At 40.7% G+C, this 25,185-nt stretch overlaps 1 protein-coding gene across 10 annotated transcripts in view; it reads right to left on the bottom strand.

Moving 5' to 3' along the window:
* AUTS2 (activator of transcription and developmental regulator AUTS2) overlaps positions 1-25,185 on the bottom strand; it is a 1,933,147-nt gene that overhangs the window by 98,679 nt on the left and 1,809,283 nt on the right. For all 10 annotated transcript variants that reach the window (XM_063953747.1, XM_063953750.1, XM_063953749.1 and 7 more), the window contains one exon: positions 19,948-19,996. In XM_063953747.1, coding sequence (XP_063809817.1) covers positions 19,948-19,996 — 49 coding nt within the window. The remainder of the gene's footprint in view (positions 1-19,947; positions 19,997-25,185) is intronic.

Below are 25,185 nucleotides of genomic sequence, written 5' to 3'. Positions count from 1 at the left end.
AACCTTTCATTCTTTCTAGGACAATCAAGGACGCCTGTGTGTGCCGAGCTTAAATCTGTCCTTGTCTATGTTTTTTTTAGCTTGCAAATATGACGTGAGAAAGGGGTTAATTCACAGAAGGATGTGTTGACTTAAAATGCTAAACACAATTCCTGGATCAAATTAAAGTAAGAGCCATACACCCAAGGGTTAATCCATCCATTCAGCTATGTAATCTCCTAGCGAAACAGACAGGAATGTTTTATACTGGGATTTAAGGATTTTTTTTTTCTTTGTTGTCATAACAGATGACAGAGGCCTTAAAAGCATCCCCTTACACTGTGATGTGACACATCACAGACTGTTAATCCTGCCCTGGGGTCAGGCTAAATTCATCTTTCATGTTCATTTTTATAGAGAAATGGCAGCTGCGGGAGTAGCCCGAGTTCCTTGGGGAAATGTAAAACAGTCTTTAATCATAGAGCATTGTTAAGAAAAACAATCTGTTGTGAGTAAAAGTTGATGAATCAGTTTGAATTGTAAAACACTATTATGTGTTAGTTAAGCACCAGTCAGAAAATGCTAATCTTTTATTAGTGACCATCAAATACTGAAACAAGAGGGTGTAGGGCGATATCCCCTAGAACCTCACAATGAATATACTGTATAATAAGTCAATGTTGTTTTAAGACATTGCAAAATAAAGAATTTCCCTATCAGAGTTATTTGCTCTTGTTTATAACTATATATAACTGAGCAATGATATTATTTAGTCAAGAATACGCTGTGTGGTTTATAACATGGTGCTAAGTGCACAAATGTGCTGTAAACCATATGATCCAATCATATTTAAGCTTTCAGTTTCCAAATTGTCCTAGCAACATGACAGAATCTGATTGGTGGTTATGGGTTAAGGGGGGGTATTCACGGAGCGATAATTCTAAGCAATCTGACTAGACTGCTTAGATTTTAAGCATGATCTGTCCGTGTGTACCCCCCGCAGCGATAGCGATGCACGACCCCGCGTCACTATCACTGGTGCTAGATTGGCCTGCAGGCTCAATCTAGCAGGTCACTCATTTCACCCGCTGGGTAAAATGAGGGCCCGTCCCCCCCCTCGCACGCTCAGCATATATCGCGCTGTGCTGAGCGGGGGGAGAGATGTGTGCTGAGTGGTTCAATCAGCACACATTTCTGGCCACATCTGCCCGTGAATACGGGCCTTTAGCGTGAATAGTGCATATTGCAGAATGGCATTAGATAAGACCCTATGTGTACTGCATAACAAATGGCATCCTTTAGGCCTCATTCTGAATATATGTTCTTAGAGCTTCACGAATGATAGTTAGAGATGGCAAAATCTCCCCTGCTTACCCAAGCACCTGCTACTCCAAACAAAGGAATCGTTTTGTTTGCATAATTTAGGGTGCTCAAATGGTAGTGTTTAAGACCTTTTTTTCTTGCAAGGAATTGATCCTTTAAACAGTGTGATTAAAGGGATTTTGGTGCCAGAAGATAGCAGATATCTAATGTTTGCAATTCTACAGGATTTTAAAGTTTAATGCTTCACTATCTAAGGGATAGCAACCAACAAAGCTTTCAACTCGTCATTAAGCTATTTTTGTTTTATGGGGGAAGGGGGCTGATTTCTCAGCCCACACAGGATTATCTTGGTATAGACAGCTGCCAAAATGAGATGAATGAACAAAAATATTCCTTCTTAAAGTGAACATGAAAAGATAACAGTACAATATAAACTTTCCAGACTGTAGTCATTTAGAAAAAATAAAGACTTTGCTTTCAATGGTTACATCCGTGTTAACATAGCATTCCACTAAGATAGTGATAAACTGAAAGGCCAAAAGTGACATGTTAAAATAAATTGATAGGCTACATTATATAAACCAAGTGTCTGCCTTAATCTCCTACACTGTAGTATGCAACATTTTAAATCAACAGAACATAGGCTTTGTGGCTCATTTTTCAACCCAAATACCAGGTTCCAAGAATTACTGGTAACTACAATAAAAGAAGGTAAATGAAAGTAGTGTCTCATATCTATTTTGTTTAGGAATTAATTATTCTATTAAACATTTGGCAATGGAAGAAATGAAGCAACAGTTCACGGAGTACATTCAAGCACCACACGATAACATTATATATGTTTCCTGTCCAGGCCACAAACACATTTCCTTTAGTAGGGATAATTTGGATTGGGGAATGTATTGGATAACCTTCCAGATTTTGGAGGACTGTCGAACAATCAGGACAGTCATCCCGATTTGTGGGGAAGTTGGGATGTGTTGCACACTTGCACGCTGTAGAGGCAGATATTTAAACAGCACTAATCATAAATATCTAACCTCTGCCAAGACCTCCGATGTTGGGAGATATGGTATAATGTGGTAATAGGTGTTCCTTATAGCTTATCATACCATTGCTGTCCCCCTTCACAGAAATCCTACATTCTGACGTGGCACAGAATATCAACTCATCTGCAACTAGGACTGGAACTCCCTAAACAATTAAAAGCTCAACCCAAACCCAAAATATACCTAACTACAACTTGGAAGCTTTGGCTTTATATGTATTTATTACAATATAACATTTGTTGTCTTTCCTCAATCCAGAGTCTCCTCCCCTCTCATCCTATCTCCAGCCACAGCACCACCATCTCCTGTGTTCCTCAACCGCTGCTTGGGTAAAACTATTGAATCCTCCCTCTCCTTTGCACCCCACATTCAAACTCTTCCCAATCCTGTTTCCAGCTTTGCAACATTGCTCATATCAGATCCTTCCTCTCCAAGGATGTCACCAAAACTACTGTCCACTTGCCAATCATTTCTTGTCTCAACTACTGCAACCATCTCTGATCAACTAATGACCACCACCTTTCCTCTTCTCTGGAAACCACATCTCACTCCTGAATTGAAGATTTCTCCTGTGTTGCCCTGCACCACTGGAACAATCTCACTTGTTCTATCAGACTAGACTATCCCAAAGCCTGGATATCTTCAAACAGTCATAGGAAATCTACCTGTTCATAAAAAAATATTTTTCATCCTCCGTGTCTCCTACTCTTTCCCATTGCAGTCAGCTCTCCTTACGCGGACTCACTTCGTGTGTTTACATTCTGTCTACCCCTTCCTTTTAAACTGTAAACTCTAATGAGCAGGGCCCTCTCCACTCCTGTTCTCATTACCTATAACTTTTGCTCACCAGCTACACTGTATTTCTCTTCCATGGGCTCCCCTGCACTTGAATCCACTCCTTCAGCGTCCTGAAGGACATCCCCCCCAAAACAACCGCAGATATAAAGAATACAAGAGTATCTGCAATTATCCCATTTTTTATTGCAAAAGGACCCCGTAGGTCTCTATGGGGGTTACTTAACATAGAAACATATAATTTGACAGCAGATAAGAAACAATTGAGCCATCTAATCTGTCTTAAACACATGTACATGCACACACTTACACACTAGCAATATTTTTTTGTCAGGATCATTTGCCATCACCCTACCAGTATATTTTGTGTGAGGTAACCCACACAAGCATGGGGAGAATATACAAACTCCACACTGAAAAGGTCCTGGTGGGAGCTGAATCCATGACCTCAGTGCTGTAAGGCAATAATGCTAACCATTAAACCATCTGTACTGCCCTAAACTTAAATGGCAAATTTACCAAGCTCTGGAGCGGTTGTCCCTGATAGCTAACAATGGCATTAGCCACTGTGGCCAATAAACTACATTTAGCAGAGTTTACCAGAGAGAGATCCAGCAAATGCTGCCTCACACATGCATAGTCTGATGACCATGCATGCATAGTAGTGATTCAGTGTCTCAACGCCAAAAGCAAAATGATCGCATTAACAATTAATTTTTTAACCAACAGGGAAGTACCTGCGTGTAATTCTTAATAAATGCAGGTGATAATTCATTTCTTGATGCTGCAATATGCATCTACAGTATGAGAAATTATAATTACAAGATCTAACTCCCGATAATTAATGTAAATATGCCGCTTAGCCTTTATTGAAGTGCAAGCTTGAAGGACCTGTGCCTTAGTAACTACGGAAATATGTAGCACATCATTGCACATGGCTGAAATCCTACAGCCATATCGCCGAGTAGCTCCTTTCTCACTTTAAACCACTTGTCATTTTTTTCTAGTGCCCATTTCACAAACTACAAGGCTCTTGACAAGGGCTTTGAGTTGATCTCTGGCTACTGTCATCTTGAGGACATTTTTTAGCCATTCGAGTACATGCTTCACTGTGTGAATGTGAGTTTCATGTAACTAGCTGAGGAAAAAACAGAAACAAAACCTTATTATGTACACAGAAAGGAGTATAAGTGCGGTTAGTATTCAAAAGATCACATACTCCCAAGAAATTATACAGTTACTGAATATCATGACTGATAAATAACACCTATAGCTTACTATATATGGAAAGGAATATGTTATTTTATTGTTTTTTAAAGTTTTTTCTCTTACGTCCTAGAGGATGCTGGGGACTCCGTAAGGACCATGGGGGTATAGACGGGCTCCGCAGGAGATAGGGCACCTAAAAAGAACTTTGACTATGGGTGTGCACTGGCTCCTCCCTCTATGCCCCTCCTCCAGACCTCAGTTAGATCTTGTGCCCAGAGGAGAATGGGTGCACTGCAGAGAGCTCTCCAGAGTTTTCTGTGGAAAAATAATTTTGTTAGGTTTTTTATTTTCAGGGAGTCCTGTTGGCAACAGGCTCCCTGCATCGTGGGACCGAGGAGAGAGAAGCAGAGCTGGCTTGTCAAGTTGGGCACTGCTTCTAAGGCTACTGGACACCATTAGCTCCAGGGGGAGTCGGAACACAGGTCTCACCTGGGGTTCGTCCCGGAGCCGCGCCGCCGTCCTCCTCACAGATGCCGAAGATAGAAGCCGGGTGAGTATGAGAAGGCAGAAGACATCATAGGCGGCAGAAGACATCAGATCTTCATAAAGGTAAGGCGCGCAGCGGTAAGCTGCGCGCCATTGCTCCCATTCACACACACAGAGCAGCACTGAAGGGTGCAGGGCGCAGGGGGGGGGCGCCCTGGGCAGCAATAAACCTCACATTTGGGCACTGACAAGGTAGATTAGGCTGCTGGGCAGTAATTTTACGATCCCCCGCCATTTTCTATAAAAAAATCACTGGGACCGAAGCCCGCCGTCGGGTGGGCGGAGCTTGATCCCCAGCACTAACCAGCGCCATTTTCTCCACAGAAGCTGCATGAGGAAAACGCTAGCTCCCTGGTCTCTCAACTGCTGAACATTCAGGCTGGAAAAAAGAGGAGGGGGGCATTTTGAGCGCAGTGAGTGGGAATCTGGTCATTTTATATATATATATATATATATATATATATATATATAAAAGCGCTATCTGGTCATATTTTTCCAGTGTTATTAAGCGCTGGGTGTGTGCTGGCATACTCTCTCTCTGTCTCTCCTAAGGGCCTGGTTGGGGTTTTGTCCCCTTATAGGTTAATCCCTGTGTGTGTGGGGTGTCGGTACGTGGTGTCGACATGTCTGAAGCGGAAGGCTTTTCCAAGGAGGAGGTGGAGCAAATGAGTGGTGTGTCCCCGTCGGTTGTGCCGACTCCAGATTGGATGGACATGTGGCATATGTTGAATGCAAGTGTGGCATCTTTACATAAAAAGCTTGATAAGGCTGATTTAGGGGGGACATCAGGGGGTCAATCCTCAGATTGGACCGACTCACAGGGCCCGTCGGGGTCTCAAAAGCGTCCCTTAACACAAGACACTACTACTGACACGGATTCTGATTCCAGTGTCTACTATGACGAAGTAAATTGCACCCTAGGGTGACTAAAACCATTTAGTGTATGATTGTGGCAATAAGGGATGTGTTGCATATTGTGGAAGAACCCTCTGTCCCCGACACAAGGGTACACATGTTTAAGGAAAAGAAACAGATTATTAACTTTCCCACATCTCATGAATTAAATGAATTCTTTGGAAAAGCTTGGGAGACTCCGGATAAGAGACCGCAGATCCCCAAAAGAATTTATATGGCATACCCTTTCCCTAAGCAGGACAGGGAGATTTGGGAATCACCCCCCACTGTGGACAAAGCCCTGACGCGCTTGTCCAAGAAAGTGGCGCTACCGTCTCCTGACACAGCAGCCCTTAAGGACCCTGCAGATCGCAGGCAAGAAACTACCTTAAAGTGTATTTATTCTCATACGGGTGCTGTGCTAAGACCGACAATTGCGTCGGCATGGGTGTGTAGCGCAATTGCAGCTTGGACAGATGAGCTGACAGATCAATTTGATAATATGGATAAGGATACTATATTCCTAACTCTAGCCCATATTAAAGACGCTGTCTTATTTATGAGGGATGCTCAAAGGGACATTGGATTGCTAGCTTCTAGGGCCAATGCCATGTCTGTCTCAGCGAGAAGATCCTTATGGACTCGCCAATGGACGGGTGATGCGGATTCCAAGAAACATATGGAAGTACTACCCTACAAGGGTGATGTATTGTTTGGGAATGGGCTGACGGACCTGGTTTCCACAGCCACAGCAGGTAAATCAAATTTTTTACCTTATATACCCCAACAGCAAAAGAAAGTAACACCCTATCAGATGCAGTCCTTTCGGTCGCACAAGTCCAAAAGAGGTCGGGGATCCTCTTTCCTCGCCAGAGGTAAGGGCAGAGGCAAGAGAGCACCTGCTTCGGCAGGTGCCCAGGAACCAAAGTCCTCCCCGGCTGCTCCAAAACCCACAGCATGACGCTGGGGCTCCCCTGAGGGAGTCCGCAACGGTGGGGGCACGTCTTCGACTTTTCAGTCAGGCCTGGGTCAGTTCGGACCTGAATCCCTGGGTGGTGGAAATAGTTTCCCAGGGTTACAAATTGGAATTCGAGGAGGTGCCCCCACGCCGATTTTTCAAATCGGCCCTACCAGCCTCCAAATCGGAATGGGATGTAGTGTTAGCTGCAATTCAAACGCTGTGTATGCAGCAAGTAATAATCAAGGTTCCCCTGCACCAGCAGGGAAGAGGTTACTACTCAACCCTATTTGTGGTCCCGAAACCGGACGGTTCGGTCAGACCTATTTTGAATCTGAAATCCCTAAACCTGTACATAAAAAGATTCAAATTCAAAATGGAATCTCTCAGAGCGATAATAGCCAATATGGAGGAGGGGGAGTTTATGGTGTCTCTGGACATAAAGGATGCGTACCTTCATGTCCCCATATATGCCCCCCATCAGGAATACCTGAGATTCGCTGTACAGGATTGTCATTACCAATTTCAGACGTTGCCGTTTGGACTCTCCACGGCCCCAAGGATTTTCACCAAGATAATGGCGGAAATGATGGTGGTCCTGCGCAAGCATGGAGTCACAATTATCCCATACTTGGACGATCTCCTGATAAAAGCGAGATCAAGGGAGAAATTGCTGAACAGTGTGGCTCTCTCGTTGACAGTGCTCCAGCAACACGGTTGGATTCTAAATCTACCGAAGTCACAGTTGATTCCGACAACTCGACTACCGTTCCTAGGTATGATACTGGATACGGAACAAATGAAGGTCTTCCTCCCAATAGAGAAAGCCCAAGACATACAGAACATGCTCAGAGACCTGCTAAAACCGAAAAGGGTTTCAGTTCACCAATGCACTCGAGTTCCGGGGGAAATGGTGGCGGCCTACGAGGCCATTCCCTTCGGCAGGTTCCATGCAAGGACTTTTCAATGGGACCTTCTGGACAAGTGGTCCGGGTTCCATCTGCACTTACATCGGAAAATAACTCTGTCCCCAGGGACCAGAGTGTCCCTCCTGTGGTGGTTGCAAAGTGCTCACCTCCTAGAGGGTCGCAGGTTCGGAATTCAGGATTGGATCCTGGTTACCACGGACGCGAGCCTCCGAGGATGGGGAGCGGTCACACAGGGAAAACATTTTTAGGGTCTTTGGTCAGACCAGGAGTCCTATCTGCACATCAATGTGTTGGAACTCAGGGCCATTTACAACGGCCTTCGACAAGCGGAGAGTTTTCTTCGAAACCTACCGGTTCTGATTCAATCAGACAATGTCACAGCAGTGGCTCATGTGAACCGCCAAGGCGGGACAAAAAGCAGAGTCGTGATGGCGGTAGCCACAAGGATCCTTCGCTGGGCGGAAAATCATGTAAGCGCTCTGTCAGCTGTCTTCATTCCGGGAGTGGACAACTGGGAAGCAGACTTCCTCAGCAGACACGATCTCCATCCAGGAGAGTGGGGACTTCATCAAGAAGTCTTTGCAGAAGTAACACGTCTTTGGGGAACTCCTCAAATAGACATGATGGCGTCACGCCTCAACAAAAAACTTCAGAGGTACTGCGCCAGGTCTCGGGACCCTCAGGCAATAGCAGTGGACGCTCTGGTAACACCGTGGGTGTTCAAATCGGTCTACGTGTTTCCTCCTCTTCCTCTCATCACAAAAGTGTTGAGGATCATAAGACGAAGAAGAGTACGAACGATACTCGTTGTCCCAGACTGGCCTCGAAGGGCCTGGTACTCGGATCTACAAGAGATGCTCACAGGAGATTCCTGGCCTCTTCCTCTGAGGGAAGACCTGTTGCAGCAGGGGCCCTGTGTATTTAAAGACTTACCGCGGTTACGTTTGACGGCATGGCGGTTGAACGCCGAATCCTAGTGAAAAAGGGGATTCCGGAAGAGGTCATCCCTATGTTAATAAAGGCTAGGAAGGAGGTGACGATAAAACATTATCACCGTATCTGGCGAAAGTATGTGTCTTGGTGTGAGACCAAGAATGCACCTACGGAAGATTTTCATCTGGGTCGTCTTCTCCACTTCCTACAGACAGGAGTGGATATGGGCCTGAAATTAGGCTCTGTTAAGGTACAGATTTCGGCCCTCTCGATTTTCTTTCAGAAGGAATTGGCTTCTCTTCCAGAAGTACAGACGTTTGTAAAGGGAGTGCTGCACATCCAGCCCCCTTTTGTGCCTCCAGTGGCACCATGGGACCTGAACGTGGTGTTGCAGTTCCTAAAATCACACTGGTTTGAACCACTTAACAAGGTTGAGTTGAAATTTCTTACCTGGAAGGTGGTCATGTTGTTGGCCTTAGCATCAGCAAGGCGAGTGTCAGAATTGGCGGCTTTGTCACACAAGAGCCCCTACTTGATTTTTCATGTGGATCGAGCTGAATTGAGGACACGTCCGCAATTTTTGCCTAAAGTGGTTTCTTCGTTCCATATGAATCAACCTATTGTGGTGCCTGTGGCTACAAGTGACCTGGAGGATTCCAGATCCCTGGACGTAGTCAGGGCCTTAAAAATTTATGTAGCCAGGATGGCTAGAATTAGGAAAACAGAGGCTCTGTTTATCCTGTATGCGGCCAACAAGATTGGCGCTCCTGCTTCGAAGCAGACTATTGCTCGCTGGATCTGTAATACGATTCAGCAGGCTCACTCTACGGCTGGATTGCCGGTACCAAATTCGGTTAAGGCCCATTCCACTAGGAAGGTGGGGTCTTCTTGGGCGGCTGCCCGAGGCATCTCGGCTTTACAACTTTGCCGAGCGGCGACTAGGTCAGGGTCAAACACTTTTTCTAAATTCTACAAGTTTGATACCCTGGCTGATGAGGACCTAGCGTTTGCTCAGTCGGTGCTGCAGAGTCATACGCACTCTCCCACCCGATTGGATGCTTTGGTATAAACCCCATGGTCCTTACGGAGTCCTCAGCATCCTCTAGGACGTAAGAGAAAATAAGATTTTAAACCTACCGGTAAATCTATTTCTCCTAGTCCGTAGAGGATGCTGGGCGCCCGTCCCAGTGCGGAAACTCTGCAAGACTTGTATATAGTTGTTGCTTACATAAGGGTTATGTTACAGTAGACATCGGTCTTGGACCGTTACTGTAGTTTGTTCATACTGTTAACTGGTTATGTATGTTCCAGGTTACATGGTATGATTGGTGTGGGCTGGTATGAATCTTGCCCTTGGATTGCTAAATCCTGCCTTGTATTGTCCATCTCCTCTGGGCACAGTTCTCTAACTGAGGTCTGGAGGAGGGGCATAGAGGGAGGAGCCAGTGCACACCCATAGTCAAAGTTCTTTTTAGGTGCCCTATCTCATGCAGAGCCCGTCTATACCCCCATGGTCCTTACGGAGTCCCCAGCATCCTCTACGGACTACAAGAAATAGATTTACCGGTAGGTTTAAAATCTTATTTTTATATTTTGTTTTGCATGTGGAAGTATGCTTTTAATAGACTAGAAAAGGCCAATTTCTGCTGAAAATAATTCTTGCCAAAATATTCAAAGTCCAGTGAAACTAGATGACAACATTTTTAGGAAAACACCCCAACACCAGTATATATAAGTATAGTGTGAGTTATGTTTGCACTGTTATTAATGCCAATTGATTGGGTGGAGCCTCAACCTAGCTCAGCATTTTATTGGGCCCACCATAGGATACACAGAACGGAAAATGGACACAAACAATATAATAAAAAATCCAGTGCAGTGAATATATGAACTTTGATGGCTTCTGTAATCTGCTTTACTATTTCTATTTAAACCACAATGCAAGAATTTCTATAGTGTATGTGAATGGAAAGTTTACATGGGACAATTATGAGATGAGCATCAAAAAAGACAGGAGTGCAGTGTTTTGCTGTTAGGATTCAGGGAGATCAAGCAAATGGCCCATCCATGGCAAATACAATTTCCTTTTTTTATATGCTGACTCTTCGAACTCCACCGAAAACTATACTGTATGTTTCATGTTGGTTAGAGTTCTCCTTTAACCACTTAACGGACAATTTATTTAGCCAAAAACCGCTCCGAAATTGTTGGGTTTTTTTTATGACTGAATTAGGTGAAGAACATGAATTTAACCCTATCCCAAATGATTTTAGGAAAAAATATAAAGGAAAAAATATATATATTTTTTTTCCAAACATCAATTGGGAACATCGTGACCATCGGAACATCGGAAACATGGCGACCATCGCGGCTTTCATTTGGAAAGCTGGGACAGCCTCCAGGTATAGAGGGTGGGGGGGTTCTGGGGGTGGCTTTGGATTGTTAATTTACACTCCCCAACGGCTGCCATTGTCTGTAGCCGCTGGAGGAGGGTACCTGTCGTGCTGACCGATCAGCAATAATCGGCAGCATGGTAGACACACGGGGAGAGTGCAGGGAGGCAGAGGGACCTTCCGGTCCCTCTGACAGCAGCAGCGGAGGGGAGTTTCCCTTCCCTGCCGCTGCTAACACTCTCTATCTGACTGGTTGCATCCTGTGCGACCAGGTCAGATAGTGCACTTGCAGGCATGGTCGCATCTGATGCGACCATGCCAGGCAAGTGGTTAATGACAGTGATATATTCATGAGTGAGTGGTACAGATGCCCCAGTTACAGAACTAGAGAAAAATAATCTGAACTGTTCTATTTAGGTTTTGAGTACACGGTCAATTATATTTGCAAATGCTGATTAAGGGCCTGATTCAGCAGTACAACAGATCCAACTGCCCAGGGAGATTCCCGTTTATTGGGACTCTGCCCAGGCAGAGAACTCAGGCGAGTGATCTCACGCAGTCCCCCTTCTGCCTCTGCCTGATTGACAGGCAGAGGCGTTCGGAGGGCTGTGCAGGGCCAGGGACGGCCATTGTTTCCAGAAACAGGAGTGGCAAGGCCAGGGTTTGCATACTTCCTGGCCTAGCAAGGCACCCTGCGACAACCAGCCTGAGAAAGCTAAGGCTTACTCAGCTGGCCATATGCGGTAAATATCGCAACCGATGATCCTACGCTGCGACCTCGGTCATAGCGCTGGGATTGCAAGTGCAGCAAGAACAGTTTGCTAAGAATATACTAGTTAACCCCTCTGAAGACTATGTGCCAAAATTCTTTGTAAATCTTAATTTAAAAAAAAAAAAGTGTAGCATGCTGCAATTTCATCCAGGAAATGCAGTCACACACAATACTGACTGTTACATATTTTTTTTATGTAACTGAATACATTTTTGACTCATAATCTCTCACTCTTAGTCAAATATAACCAAAAAGGAGCCATGCTTTTAATGTACAGGTTGAGAATCCCATATCTGAGATACAGATTCTTTTGAGTGAAACTGAGATAGTGAAACCTTTGTTTTCTGATGGCTCAATGTACACAAATTTTGTTCAATACACAAAGTTATTAAAAATATTGTATTAAATGACCTTCAGGCTGTGTGTATAAGGTGTATATGAAACATTAATGCATTCTGTGCTTAGACTTAGGTCCCATCGTCATGATATCTCATTATGGTATGCAATTATTCCAAAATACGGAAAAATCAGATCTCCAAAATACTTGTGGTCCCAAACATTTTGGATATGGGATACTCAACCTGTACTTACTGTTCATACAATCACAAATTTAGCATTAAATTAGATAATTTTTTAAGTATGATAGTTGATTTGACATTAGTCTATGACTGATCCTTGACGTTAGAAAATAAAAATACATATCTCTTATCAACTCCAAAACCCATGGATATTGTATACACCTGCACACGTGTGAACAGCCTACTCTAAAAGTTTGACATTTCAAAAAGTTCCACTACCCTTCAATTTTCTTTCCAATGTATCTTATCTTATTCAAACAACCTAATTGCCACCAAGCCTTTCAACAGCTCATCTTAGCGCCTAGCTGTCAGAATCGGCATTCACCTGAGGGCCTCATTAGACTGTGGCAGTTCAGTGGGACAAAAATACCTCAACAATACCTGTTCAACACCCTGGCTGCTGACTGACAAGCAAATAATTGGTCTAAACAAACCCAAAAGCACAGTGCAGCTGCCAGAAACCAGTGTGTGCTGAGAGTCTTCCACAATAACAGTCAGGGTAGTGACTGCTTCACGTCACAGCAAATCTTTGAACAGCAGATAGTTGTGACACATGGCAATGACAGCCATAGAAATGTCATGCTAGTTACTTCAGGGATTGAAGTCTGTTATGCAGAGTGCCTTCAGGAAAGAGAGACAATTACATAGTAATGCGGCAAAGGCAGGCAAAGGTGGTACAGTGCATTATATCTTCTAAATTATACATGCATTGTATACATTTTTTACTAAGTATTTACATTTCTTCAATTATGGCGATAACTTTTGTGCATATAAAACTAAAGTAAATATATTCTTTATAAGATGCTAATGCATATAAAATCAGGATCACTTATTTATTTAACTATAGGGGGTATTCAATTAGTGTCGTTTTTTTCAACCAGCTTGAAAAAAAAACACTTTTCGCCCGTTTCTAGGTCAAATTTACATTCGACCTATCCAATGCCCATGCCGTTTTTTTCGACTGGTCGAAAAATCCGGCACTGGCGAAAACCACGTGTATCCGCGAATTCGCCGCTGATACGCGTGTTTTGCCAAATTCGCGGTTGTTTTCCCATATATTGGGTGCAATTTGCACCCATGCCAATTCGACCAAAAAAAAAAAAAAAGTGAAACAGCATAGGCAAAAATGGATTAAAAACTGTCGAAAATGCCCACAATTGAATACCCTGAGTCGAATTAGTGCCGTTTTTTCAACCAGTCGAAAAACGTCACTTAACTGAATACCCCCCTATATAGGATTCTGCTTATTTAGAAGACACAACTCCAATTGCTAGGAAATGTATAAAGTAAGCATCAATAGAGATATAATAAGTGGCTACAATGTAATTGTGGTGCACTAACTTCTAAATCCTACAGTTGGTGTTCCACCAATATGGCCATCTTAATAATATGAAAATATTTTACTGATTCTCAATCAAAAGAAAACATTGACAGTCTAGTCTAGTCATATGCATGATTAGTGTAAGTATAAATAGGATCATAAATTAAGGGCCCCAATTAACAAACAATCTTGATACCAGCGGAATGTTTTGTTTAGTATCGCAGTGATACTAACTATACCATTGGTGTTTAACATTACGTACATTGGCAGCGAGGTCAAGCGATGTCCCCATCTTCAGCGGCATCCTCCGCTCTGATAGACTATCACTGCCAGCATCTATTGTGTTGTGCGTGAAGGCCAGTCTGCGCATGTGCATGATTCCTTCATCCGGTGGGTACTCAGCAATGCCCAGAAGGCTTGGCTGAAGCCAGAAAAGTCATTGCTAGGTCCCCATTGCCAGCAATTGTGACTGTATCGCTCTTGCCATGCAGTACAAGGGCAAATAGCAGTAATCTTATGCTGGGTACACAGTAGGATGACTGATCAGGCAGATGGCCGATCCATCATCCTAGTGTGTAAACAGCATTATATTACTGCTGTTTGCCCCTGTACCGCTCTTGCCATCAATAGATTGGTAAGTGCATACACACTTACCAATCGTCGGCCTAATATGTCGTGCCTGATGTGCCCACCCAGTTGCGATGTCAGTCAACGGCGGCCTCTGCAGCAAGTGTAGATATATCGGTGCATCGGTTGTGCTGCCCAGCCGACGCGATATGTCTGTGAACAACATTGTTCAGAGACATATCGATGGTACAAACCTGCCGACGTGCCCATGACATATATCAGCCGTTCAATTGAACAGCCAATATATCAGACAGTGTGTACCCAGCTTTAGTTTACAAGTGCTAAAGGGGTTGTGTCTCATTCTTAAATGGATCCTTCATTTATTTAATTGTTTATTTATTTTTTAGTTACCCTTTTAATATGGATCCAATTAAATCGAGTAAATCTTAACTAAAATGTACACACACAAAAACATGTTTTTTTTTTTGTTTAATATAATTTTAATTAATGCTGTAGATTTGCTGGAGTAGAATTGATTATTCACAGATGTCCTAAAAGTCTAGAATTATCCTGTTGCCAATAATGTGCATGTGTGCCATGTGTCTAATTTAAAACACTGTACTTGCAGCTAATGCTTTGATAAACATCCAGCCAATTGTTCTCAACCTGTGTACTATGATCATTTCATTGCAATCTTTATTCATGCCCCTAACTATTGTTGTTGCATGTTACTGTGTTTCAAGCATCATTTACTGCTGTAACCAAGATGCAGAATATTCAGATGTTCTTCCCCCTGTTAGCGGCCAGCCTAAGCTAATAGGCAAGTCACTCTTCAATGTTCCTCTGGAGCCTGTTTCCAAGGAGACCGTGCCCTCAGAGAATAAGTAACCTGAGCTGTACCAGCCCCCTATTCTCTTTTGACAAGATGTTGACTGTTAGAGAATGCCACATCCCCGGGGATTAATAGCTTACTTAGAGTAAAAAAAATGGTGGTGCCAAACAAGTCGTCCATAACTAGCACCCACTTCAACATAAAACAAGAATGACAATTAATGGATTTTCAAAGCCAAGGGAAATCTGTCTGGAGCTGCCTGCTTGTCTCCGAGTTGAAAGAACTGACCATGTTTGTTTTAATCTTAGATTTCAATGCCAACATGTCACAAAACAGTGATACATATCCACTGTTCCTCACAATGAATACTAGGAACACCAAAATACAAGTGCATAAATGTAACAACACTACAAACTGATCATAAGCAGGAGGTTAAGTAATTCAGTTCCTGATGTTAAATGTATTAATGTAGATAAGTAACTAAACTAATAATTGCAATTAAAGCTTAATTATATTGATTCAGTCAAAAAAGGTCAAAGTGCCAGTGATACAACAGGTGCAATCTGGCAGATAAGAGAGAATAGTGCTTTCAATGGACCCTTGAAGAAATCCAAATATGCACACTTACTGCAATCAGGCAATTAATATATCCACTCAAGACCATTCTCTTTCCAAAAGAGCACTTGAAAACAATTTATTTGCTCTCCAGCTTGCTATCTTTTAAGCAAAAGTTTGCACTAAGCATTTAAACAGCTCGTTCAAGCAATATTCAACACACCTTAAGCAACCAGACATTCTGTAGAAGTCACTCACCAACTGATAGCGTGTGTACTACGAGCAATACAGCTACCCACACAGTCCAATAACCTCTGGCTCCCAAATATTGCCTTTGTTCAATGTAATAAAATTTAACAGCATATTTGTATTATATCTTGCTTTATATACTGCTGACAACCAATCACTTGGAAAACATCTTCAATGAAAACACAAAAGATGGGGATTACTGGTACAGATTGTGTTTTTAATATAGAAATGTAATAATTGCATCATTGTTTATGTTTCCTTTTTCCATTCAGTTTATACCATTGAATAATCCTATACACTTTTCGTATCGGAACATCTAAGGTTAATTTATGTAATTTGATGTGGACCAATAGCTGTACTGTATATTATGCTATATAAAGGCATATTATTTAATATTCAGTTGACAAGATATCCAGCTATGTAGAAAATACACAGCAGATTCTGACTATCCATCCCTGACCCTTAGTGACCTGCAGTGCACAAGGATGCATTACATTAAAGAGGTTAGTACAGTCTGCCTTGTGCATCTAACACCTAGTCATGTCACCATCCTATGTGACCTAACACTGTCCTATTATGCTTGGACTCTGCTCTTGAAAGGACAATGTTGTACTTATCAAACAGCAAATACAATTACCCTTCATTAAGCTGATGACCTGAGCAGCAAAATATATTTGTCTAGGATAGTGGAGACAAAGAAAAAAGAGGACAGAAGTCTTGTGTAAACAGCAGAATAATATAGCCTTATCTTATCTCAAGAACGTATTGCTGCTTGTCTGTAAAACTGTGTGCTTTACTGCCAAAATAAAATAAATTGAATCAGCTCACACATGATAGCATGTTCTTTCCTAAGTCATACTAATTGCTTGGCTAATTGATGTTTGTTGAACTTTCTCCATTTCATTGAGTGATTAGGTACAAAGCTAACAGTTGACATCTGTAGGCGCTTAACTGGCATCTGTAATTACTGTTAATGTTAAATAATTGTTAGTTAATTGGAATAGTAACTGGCTGAATGGAATCCAGATTGTGAAGCAACAAAAAAGAAAACCTAGTTAAATAAACATACATTTTCAAGAAAAACGTTTCACCATAATTGTGAAATGCCATCATCGACCTCCATACTGGGGGGATATTATGCATCTATATAAATGCTTGAAAGAACATCATAAACCATGGACTACTGCAATTTCTGACAACTACAAATGTATAGACAATGTACTTCAATATATTCAGTACCCTATCCATGGTCTATTGTGCTTTCAATCAACTGCTCTGTTCTGTTACACTAGGAGAAAGATAGGAAAATCACACTGGTCCAATCAAACAGAATATCTCTAAACTTTAGCCAGCTTTTGGATCAGATTTACAATACAAATACCTAAAGACCATTATTTTAATGAATTGAACAAGACTGACATTGACTTTACAATAATGGTTCACCAATTAATTACAATAACTCTATTTGAAACCACCGTCAAAGAAACCCTGTGCACAGCAGAGCAAATGTATTTAACAGACGTCGCCATCCTGAATATTTAAGTTACATGGATTGATTTAAAGACTACATGAATAAGTTAGGAAATGCTGATACAGCAATTATCTAGTCTACAGATTTCCCAGGATTAAAGAGTGTTAAACTGCTAATCTAGGGAATCTCATTAATCATACATAATGTATCGTTCTAATTGGATATCGATGTCTAAATCCCATTTACAAGCATTGTACAATCAGACTGCTGTGTGAATTGATGCTTTTAAGAATACAGATATGGCTCAGAGAGGAGAAAATTGACCTTCCTTTCAGCATTTTCTTTGCTCTTGGCAAGTAACACTACATAATGTGAAAAAACAGACTTTCAAACACAAGTAAACCTGCTTTGTTTAAGAACTTAAACATGATGTTCATCAAACTGACAGCTTCTTGACAGCCTTGTCAACCACCTATCCACCCGGTCGCTAAACACACTGCAACCTAAACCCTACTAGTTTCACAAACACACACACAGACACACAAGAGGTCCTGCACCTGTTTTTAGCTCTTATTGACAATATCACAGACCAGTGGATCTTCTTTCAAGTTGTTTTATATATAATGTTTAGAGAGTTAATCCCCATGAAAAAACTTCCCTTAGGCCTTTTTTTCTGAAACTTCTCTCTCCACCCAAAAGAGGAAAAATAAATACTAAGTCAGTCTAGTTCTTTTCCAGCACCTGGGTTATGTATTGAGTCTTAGGCCCCTTTCATAGCACTAGCATGAATTAGCATATGGCAAGAAGAAGGAACTCATGAAGGGAGAAGAATTAGTCCATTTTCATGGAAATAGAGGGCAAAAGAATAATCTGCACTCCACTAGAAAGCTTATTTGTGTATGGATTCGCAAGCAAAGCCTAGATGTTGATTTTAGAATACACAAAGAGGCTTTAATCCTTTCAAGGCAACTAAATCACAACAGAAGAGAGCCTCAGAAGAAAGTCTTGCTGTCAAGGATGCTTATTCAAAACCAAATAGATGCCACAAATCAAATCCTGTAAGTAAACACAAATAGAAATATGGGAAAAGTGTTTGAGTGAGGGCAAAGGAACAAGGGATCTTCTGCATCAATCATGCCTCATTCTTGCTGAAGTGGGCTCTTCACCCCAGAAACAAACTATCAGGTAGGAATGTTGATTGACTGGGTTGGCTTCAGATCCTTCTATTCCCCTGGCTAAATCCCAACAAAGGCCTTGCTCAAACTTCTAATTTATTAGCAAATTAATGCTACTATTGCTTGTGGTGTAGAAATTCAAGCATCTGTTTGTTTTTGTATTATCTTTCTTTATATATATATATATATATGTCTTTACACCAGGCTAAATAAACATAATACACCTTGTTTACGTAGACTATTCTCTTAGCATGTGAACAGTATTATAGTAATGCTTGTTGGCGTCAGATTATGTCAAACTTCCACTTTTTGTAATCAGCAATTAGCAAATTCAAATTAAGGCCCTTTCCTATAATTTAAAGCATTAGGATTAGGATTATCGTCTATACATATGTCTGTTCTTCCCCAACCACCTTATACATTGTAAGCTTGCGAGTTGGGCCCTAGTAGCTCTTTGTTATTACCCAGTCTCATTTTATTATTGTTCTATATCTGAATTGTTTCCATTTGTAGAGAGCAATGTAAATATGCTGGTGCTATATAAGTAAATGTTCATAAACAGGGAAAGACGACATAAAGGTTACGCATAACTAGAAAATTAGCCTTTAAATAAACACAGCATTTCCATCAACCATCAAAGGGATGATTGGACATTCCATATATAATGACAGTTGCTGTAATAAAAATGTTACGACTGCATATACTGCAGAGAGAGAGAAAGAGAGAGAGAGAGAGAGAGAGAGAGAGAGATTATATGTGTATTTATAATACTGCAAGCCCTATTATGTTCCCATTGACTTTTTCTATTTATATATAACAGACAACTCTTCAGTTTTTCAGGGAAATGTTTCTTTACTTGCACCATAATCTGTCTCTAAATAATCCTTACCAATATGCAGCAATATCTTTATCAGCAAACAGTACAATCCCAACACTATTTAACGTTATATATTTTAATGGGATTGTATTTCTACAAAAGCCTGATTTAGCATCTCAGAATATTATTTTAGAAGTAAATACCTTTTAGCATATTGTCATAGTTAAAAACAACTTAAAATCACTTAACTAAGACGTAAAAACCTAACCTTGGAAATATGCTATAATACTTCTCAAGCAGAGCAACATAAATCTAATATTGGAAGCAACGCAATCCTTATTAAATACAGGCCTACGTACAATAATTATGCTACAGGCATATACAATTGTTGCAATACATATTATCATTATTACATACATACTATTAGATATAATAGACTTTCTAGAAAAGTTGCAAGCTTGCATATGTTTAAACTGCCCAGGTATCTTCAACTTGGTTCACAGATTTATAAGGATTGAATATTAAGATTAGAGGGAGGTAATCATAGCAAATATATGATATGCAGTAGGGATAATTACAATCAAGGTCAATTATAAACTTACCATTATTTGGGATGGTTGTAAAGAACTTCTCCGAGCTAGCATCCGAGACCTAGAACATAGAAAAGTATTTTGTAATTTTTTTTTGTTGCATAATGGTAGCATTTATAATATACAAAATATAGAGAAATATGTTTATAACATTTACTTAATTTATATTTTGGAGGTAAACTATTTTTATGAATAACACCATAGATTCGTTTAATAAAACAACATTGCAAACATTTTCAGTCCAAGACATTATTTGCCAGTAAACTGTATAAAAAGAAATCTACAATAGCAAACAAAGTTCCACAAGATGGTGCTATTTAGCTACATATTTTATAATATAATTCTTGCCTTGAATAAGGTTTTCCATAGCCAGAATGATGTTATTTCCAGGCTCATGCACTTACTTGATGTACAATGTTACCAAATGTGATACAGCTGAACTAGTGCAGTGGTGTTGTGGTTTCATAGACACATTATATTTAATCACTCTGTCTCTCTTGGCTCAGCATATTTCTGTAACATTGGGATGTTTCTTAACCCACAGTGGTTACGCCAGAGTAGTTAATGCATGTGTGAACTCAATTCACAGACTGTGCATACTGTATGAGTTTTCAAATGCCGCAATATTGGACATGACACATTATAGCACTAAATATCAGGTTCTCTTTGCCAATTTGCTTTACCAATATGACTTGTTTTCTGGAACATAGGCCAACTGAATTGCAAAAACACTTGTTAGTGTGATTTTCAGTAATATCATATTATTTATGTTAAAAGGCGATAAGTACGTTTTGAAATATGCTTTCTACATGATGTATTGGGCTTGAAATCACAAAGAAATTCACTAATATACAGCTTTCTGTCCATTTTTTTCATTCAGGTGGTGTCTTTTCATTAGTTTTAGTCTACCTATTGCCCTTAATAACTGGACCCAACTTCATTAATTTGTTTTTATCATATGTGAAGTTTTAGATGAAAGGTTTGTGCGACAGAATTATGTTCCCTATATTTTATGTATTTCGTATATGCATAGATTTGGGAACGGCACCAATTCAGCGCGCATTCGCTAAGAGGCGTGTATGTGTTTAATAGTTAATTTGGGGTAAGGGAATTGTGCATTAGTTGTGGTTACACAAGGTAAGGATTGGAATCAATTGAAAAAGAACCATTCACTATAATATATGACAACTGACTTCATCAGTAGTATTGATTTGCTCTGATCTCCACGAGGTCAAAGGTCACTGACCTGACTACAAACTAAACAGCTCTAGACAGCCGAAGAGGTCCTGAAAACACTACAATGCTGCTAACCAGATTGAATCTATGTAGACTACAGGAGAAGAACACGGCTGGGACAGTTATTTCTTTCTTGCATGGACCCTACAAGAATACCAATACCAATCATTTTATTGATGTCAATTTAACTGTCCACTGGCTCCGTACGTGTCCACTGGCTCCGTACGGGGGAGACAAAGCAGATCTTAGTACAGTGTATCTTTGAATACATGGCACTCCTGCCAAGTTCAGTACAATTCTATCGTATTTGCCAATAATGCATAGACAAAACAAATCCACATACTGTACATTGAATACATATTAACTACTTTTAGTGACAGCCTCAGACATTGCTGTATCAACCTTTCCCGTCATTTCATAACCGCATAAAGTAAAACCACAATATACAAAGTAAAAATACAGAATACACTCTACTTTCTACTTGGCCAATATACCTACAATGTTTACAGTTAAGCAAAATTAAACCAAAATAATGCAATTTGCTATAATATATAAATTATGACAAATATATGGAACAACAACCAGAATATAACAACATTGAAATCAAAACCTTTATTTTTGTAATTTTCATTAGTGTTTATAGGATATAAAACTTGTTCTGTCATCATCCAGAAAAAAATATAATTTTTGTGTTCTTAATTTGACCCATTACATTTCCGGTTTTCTTTTCAGGCAAACAGATTGTAGCTAATTTGCAAATATTTGTGTAATAAAACTCAATACCAAATACATGGGAACCAAAAATGTGTGATTTAGAATTTTGGATAAGGGATACTCAACCTGTAAAGTAAAATAAATCTAAATTTATCATTAATGCTTAATTAGCTGGTCAATGGTTATATCATCTTTTATGCTCAGTTTCTGCAACAACACGTTCAAGGGGTGTAATAGTTTGGTACCCACTTTAGCACAATACAACCATACAAAATGTATAAATGTCACTTTATACAATCTGAGGGCAAGGTACAGTTAACATGGAGAACACACATCTTATCTGACCCGCAGTGCATTAATATGCCTATGTGATATGTTTATTTACTCACTGGTTAAATGCTTTAAAAAATCATTATCGACACTGTGCACTGAATGATTATTATAAATACACAAATTTCTTATTTATTCTGAATCCATAAGAATTTTTTTTCGTAACTTGAAATAATATATTTTTCTTAGTTTCCTTTGAAATAATTGTTATTAAAATTATTCTTTTCATTTGCCTGTTTGAGGACATTACAATTTTATCAACGATAAGCTCTACGGCCCATGCCTATTCAAATCACAGTTGTTGAACTGATTGTGACTATTCTCTTGCTGTCAGTTGATATTAATGACTACATTGACTATCACAAATTTATAGAGCCAAAATTAGACTGCTTAATGCAATCAGGGAATAAAGTAACCTCATTTCATTCAGCATTGTTCTTACAGAACTTTTCATCAAAGCCATAAGAGAGAATTTTTTAGCTTGCGAAATATGGGTATTTTGACAAGTATATGGAAAATGCGTGCCACATTTATCCAGGCTAACTCAGCACATGCCAATACTATATATAATATATGTGTGTGTGTGTGTGTGTGTGTGTGTGTGTGTGTGTGTGTGTGTGTGTGTGTGTGTGTGTGTGTGTGTGTGTGTCTAGAACTGCACATTATTCCGATGTACTCATTATTTCCGGGATACATAATTAATACCACATCCTGACCTTCTTTGACCCAATAAACATCAACACAGTTATATATATATATATATATATATATATATATATACATATTTCTATATATATATATATATATATAGATATATATCTCAACATTGTATATTTATATGAATGTACATAGCGCACAGCATAACAACAGAGTACTTGTCAATCTCTTAACGTCATGCATTTTCCTGATAATGTTAGAATGTTTTGCAGATGTGTAATTTTATCATTATACAAGACAGTGGAATATGTTTGCATTCAGGGAACAGATAACAATAATAATATTTACAATGCACAGTAGAGCCCTGTTAATTATTTCTACTGCCAAAGGATATACAACTCCTTTTGTTTCAACAGTGTACGCTGGGTATTTTTGTTATAGTAAATATTTAAAAAGAAAACCTTGTCTTCCAAGGCATTGTCACAGGAGAGCTAGTGTCTGGTGAGCAGAGACCTTGTGGTGCAGAAGGAGGATAAAAATAGCTAGCTGAGGGCAGCAGAGTGGGAGATGTTAGGGGATAGAGAGGGCAGCTGTTCCCTGCTTAGCTACATTCTGCCTTCCCTGCCCTGTTGGGACTCAGATCAAAGCAATTCTTACTAACATATTGTTTTCCGGGAAGTACGGTACAATGAAATGCACAAAAGGACGTGGCAGACAAAAACAAAATAAAAAAACAAAACACATACACATTGCGGCGGCACAATACATTAACAGTATGCAAAATAAATCACAATGAATAACTAAATGCATTTTTTTTGATGACTGGCCTTTTGTCTATAGGATTATACAATGCTATTCCTACCAGCAGATAGCTGCATTTCTTCTTCTTACAACCTTTCAACGCCTAGACAAACAGCTGTCCGCTCTCGTTATAATCATTAAGTGGCTAGAATTCATCATCTACAAACACATTGTCATTTATTCTTTCTAGCCAATGTTCCCAAAACATCTACAAGGCAGCAATGCTTTGTACAGTGACATCCTTTTATGTCCCATCAGCGAGGAGGTAACCAATAACAAACACACATCAACAAAAGATCATTACAAAATGCCCAAGGTCAGAGTGCTGATGGCTACAATGGATGGGTGTAGGGCTACTACAGGGTGACAATCTCGCCCATAGCACAGTATGGGTGTAGTACTGTAGGTGTGATATAAAGGACATTGCAGGGAGGGAATGACTTCTGTCCTACCTGCTTCTGATGGCTCACCCGCTGTAACGGAGATAGAATCCAGATCTCACTTCAGATGTCGCCTCCACATAAACAATACAGTATGTTAGCCTTGCAGTACCACGGTGAGTAATCCATGGAAGAAGGAAGAACCCTTCCACCCATTGAGAATAAATCCAGACATCCTTATTTCACAGTGAAAGGCTAGTGGACAGGGATGTGTGTGTGCGAGCTCGTGTTTAAAGGAGACCTGAGCCTGGAAAAGTAACAATGATGCAAAAATGAGACGCTCTAGAAGGAGCTCCAGGTCCTCCCTGCTGAAACCTCGGGCGGTGATTGCAGGGCACGTCCAAGGGTTAATAAATGCAAGGAGGCAGCATGGAATCAGAGCAGCAGGACAAAGAAAGCCATGTGCAGCAACGTAGATCCTGCCCGCCAGCTCCTGATCCCCCTTCTAGTAGACAGACAGCAGTAGCAGCAGCAGCTTCCCCTCCCTCCCCTGCCTGCCCGCTGCTCCTCCTCCGACTCACACAGCCTGCTCAGCCCCGAGCACTGCTCTCTCACAATCCCGGGACACCCCCTCTGAGAGCAGCACCTCCAGGCTCCTGCTATTCTTCTCAGCTGGGCTCCTGTCCTCTTCTTGTAGCAGCACTCAATGGGCAGCCCTTGGAGCCTCTCCTCTGTCTATTAGGTTTCTTTCAAGTAAGGAAATCAAGTGAATTCCATTGGAATAAATCCTTCCAGGTTAAGAATCCCATCAGGTGGTTTTGTTTTTTTTCACTATTACTTGAAATGATTTTATTTTACAATAGAAATACAGATTATCTTTAGGAGAAAAAAAGAAAAAAGAACTCCTGTGTTATGTAAAATCCTCAAAGCGTTCCTCTTCCCAGCCAAGCTGCCAGTCAGAGTGAGGTGTCCTCTTCTGCAGGGTCCTGAACTCTCCTATTGCTCTGTTGGTCACTTGCAGATCCCCAGCAGTCACACTAGTTTCTTTCTCTGGCTCAGTGTGTGTGTGTGTGTGTGTCTCTTCCCATTTCCAGGCTGAATACAAGTGCTTATTCATAGACTGCATTCCGGA

Source organism: Pseudophryne corroboree, chromosome 2, assembly GCF_028390025.1.
Source record: "Pseudophryne corroboree isolate aPseCor3 chromosome 2, aPseCor3.hap2, whole genome shotgun sequence".
Lineage (NCBI taxonomy): Eukaryota > Metazoa > Chordata > Amphibia > Anura > Myobatrachidae > Pseudophryne > Pseudophryne corroboree.
Note: the sequence above shows the minus strand (reverse complement) of the source record. Positions and strands in the feature narration are given on the sequence as shown.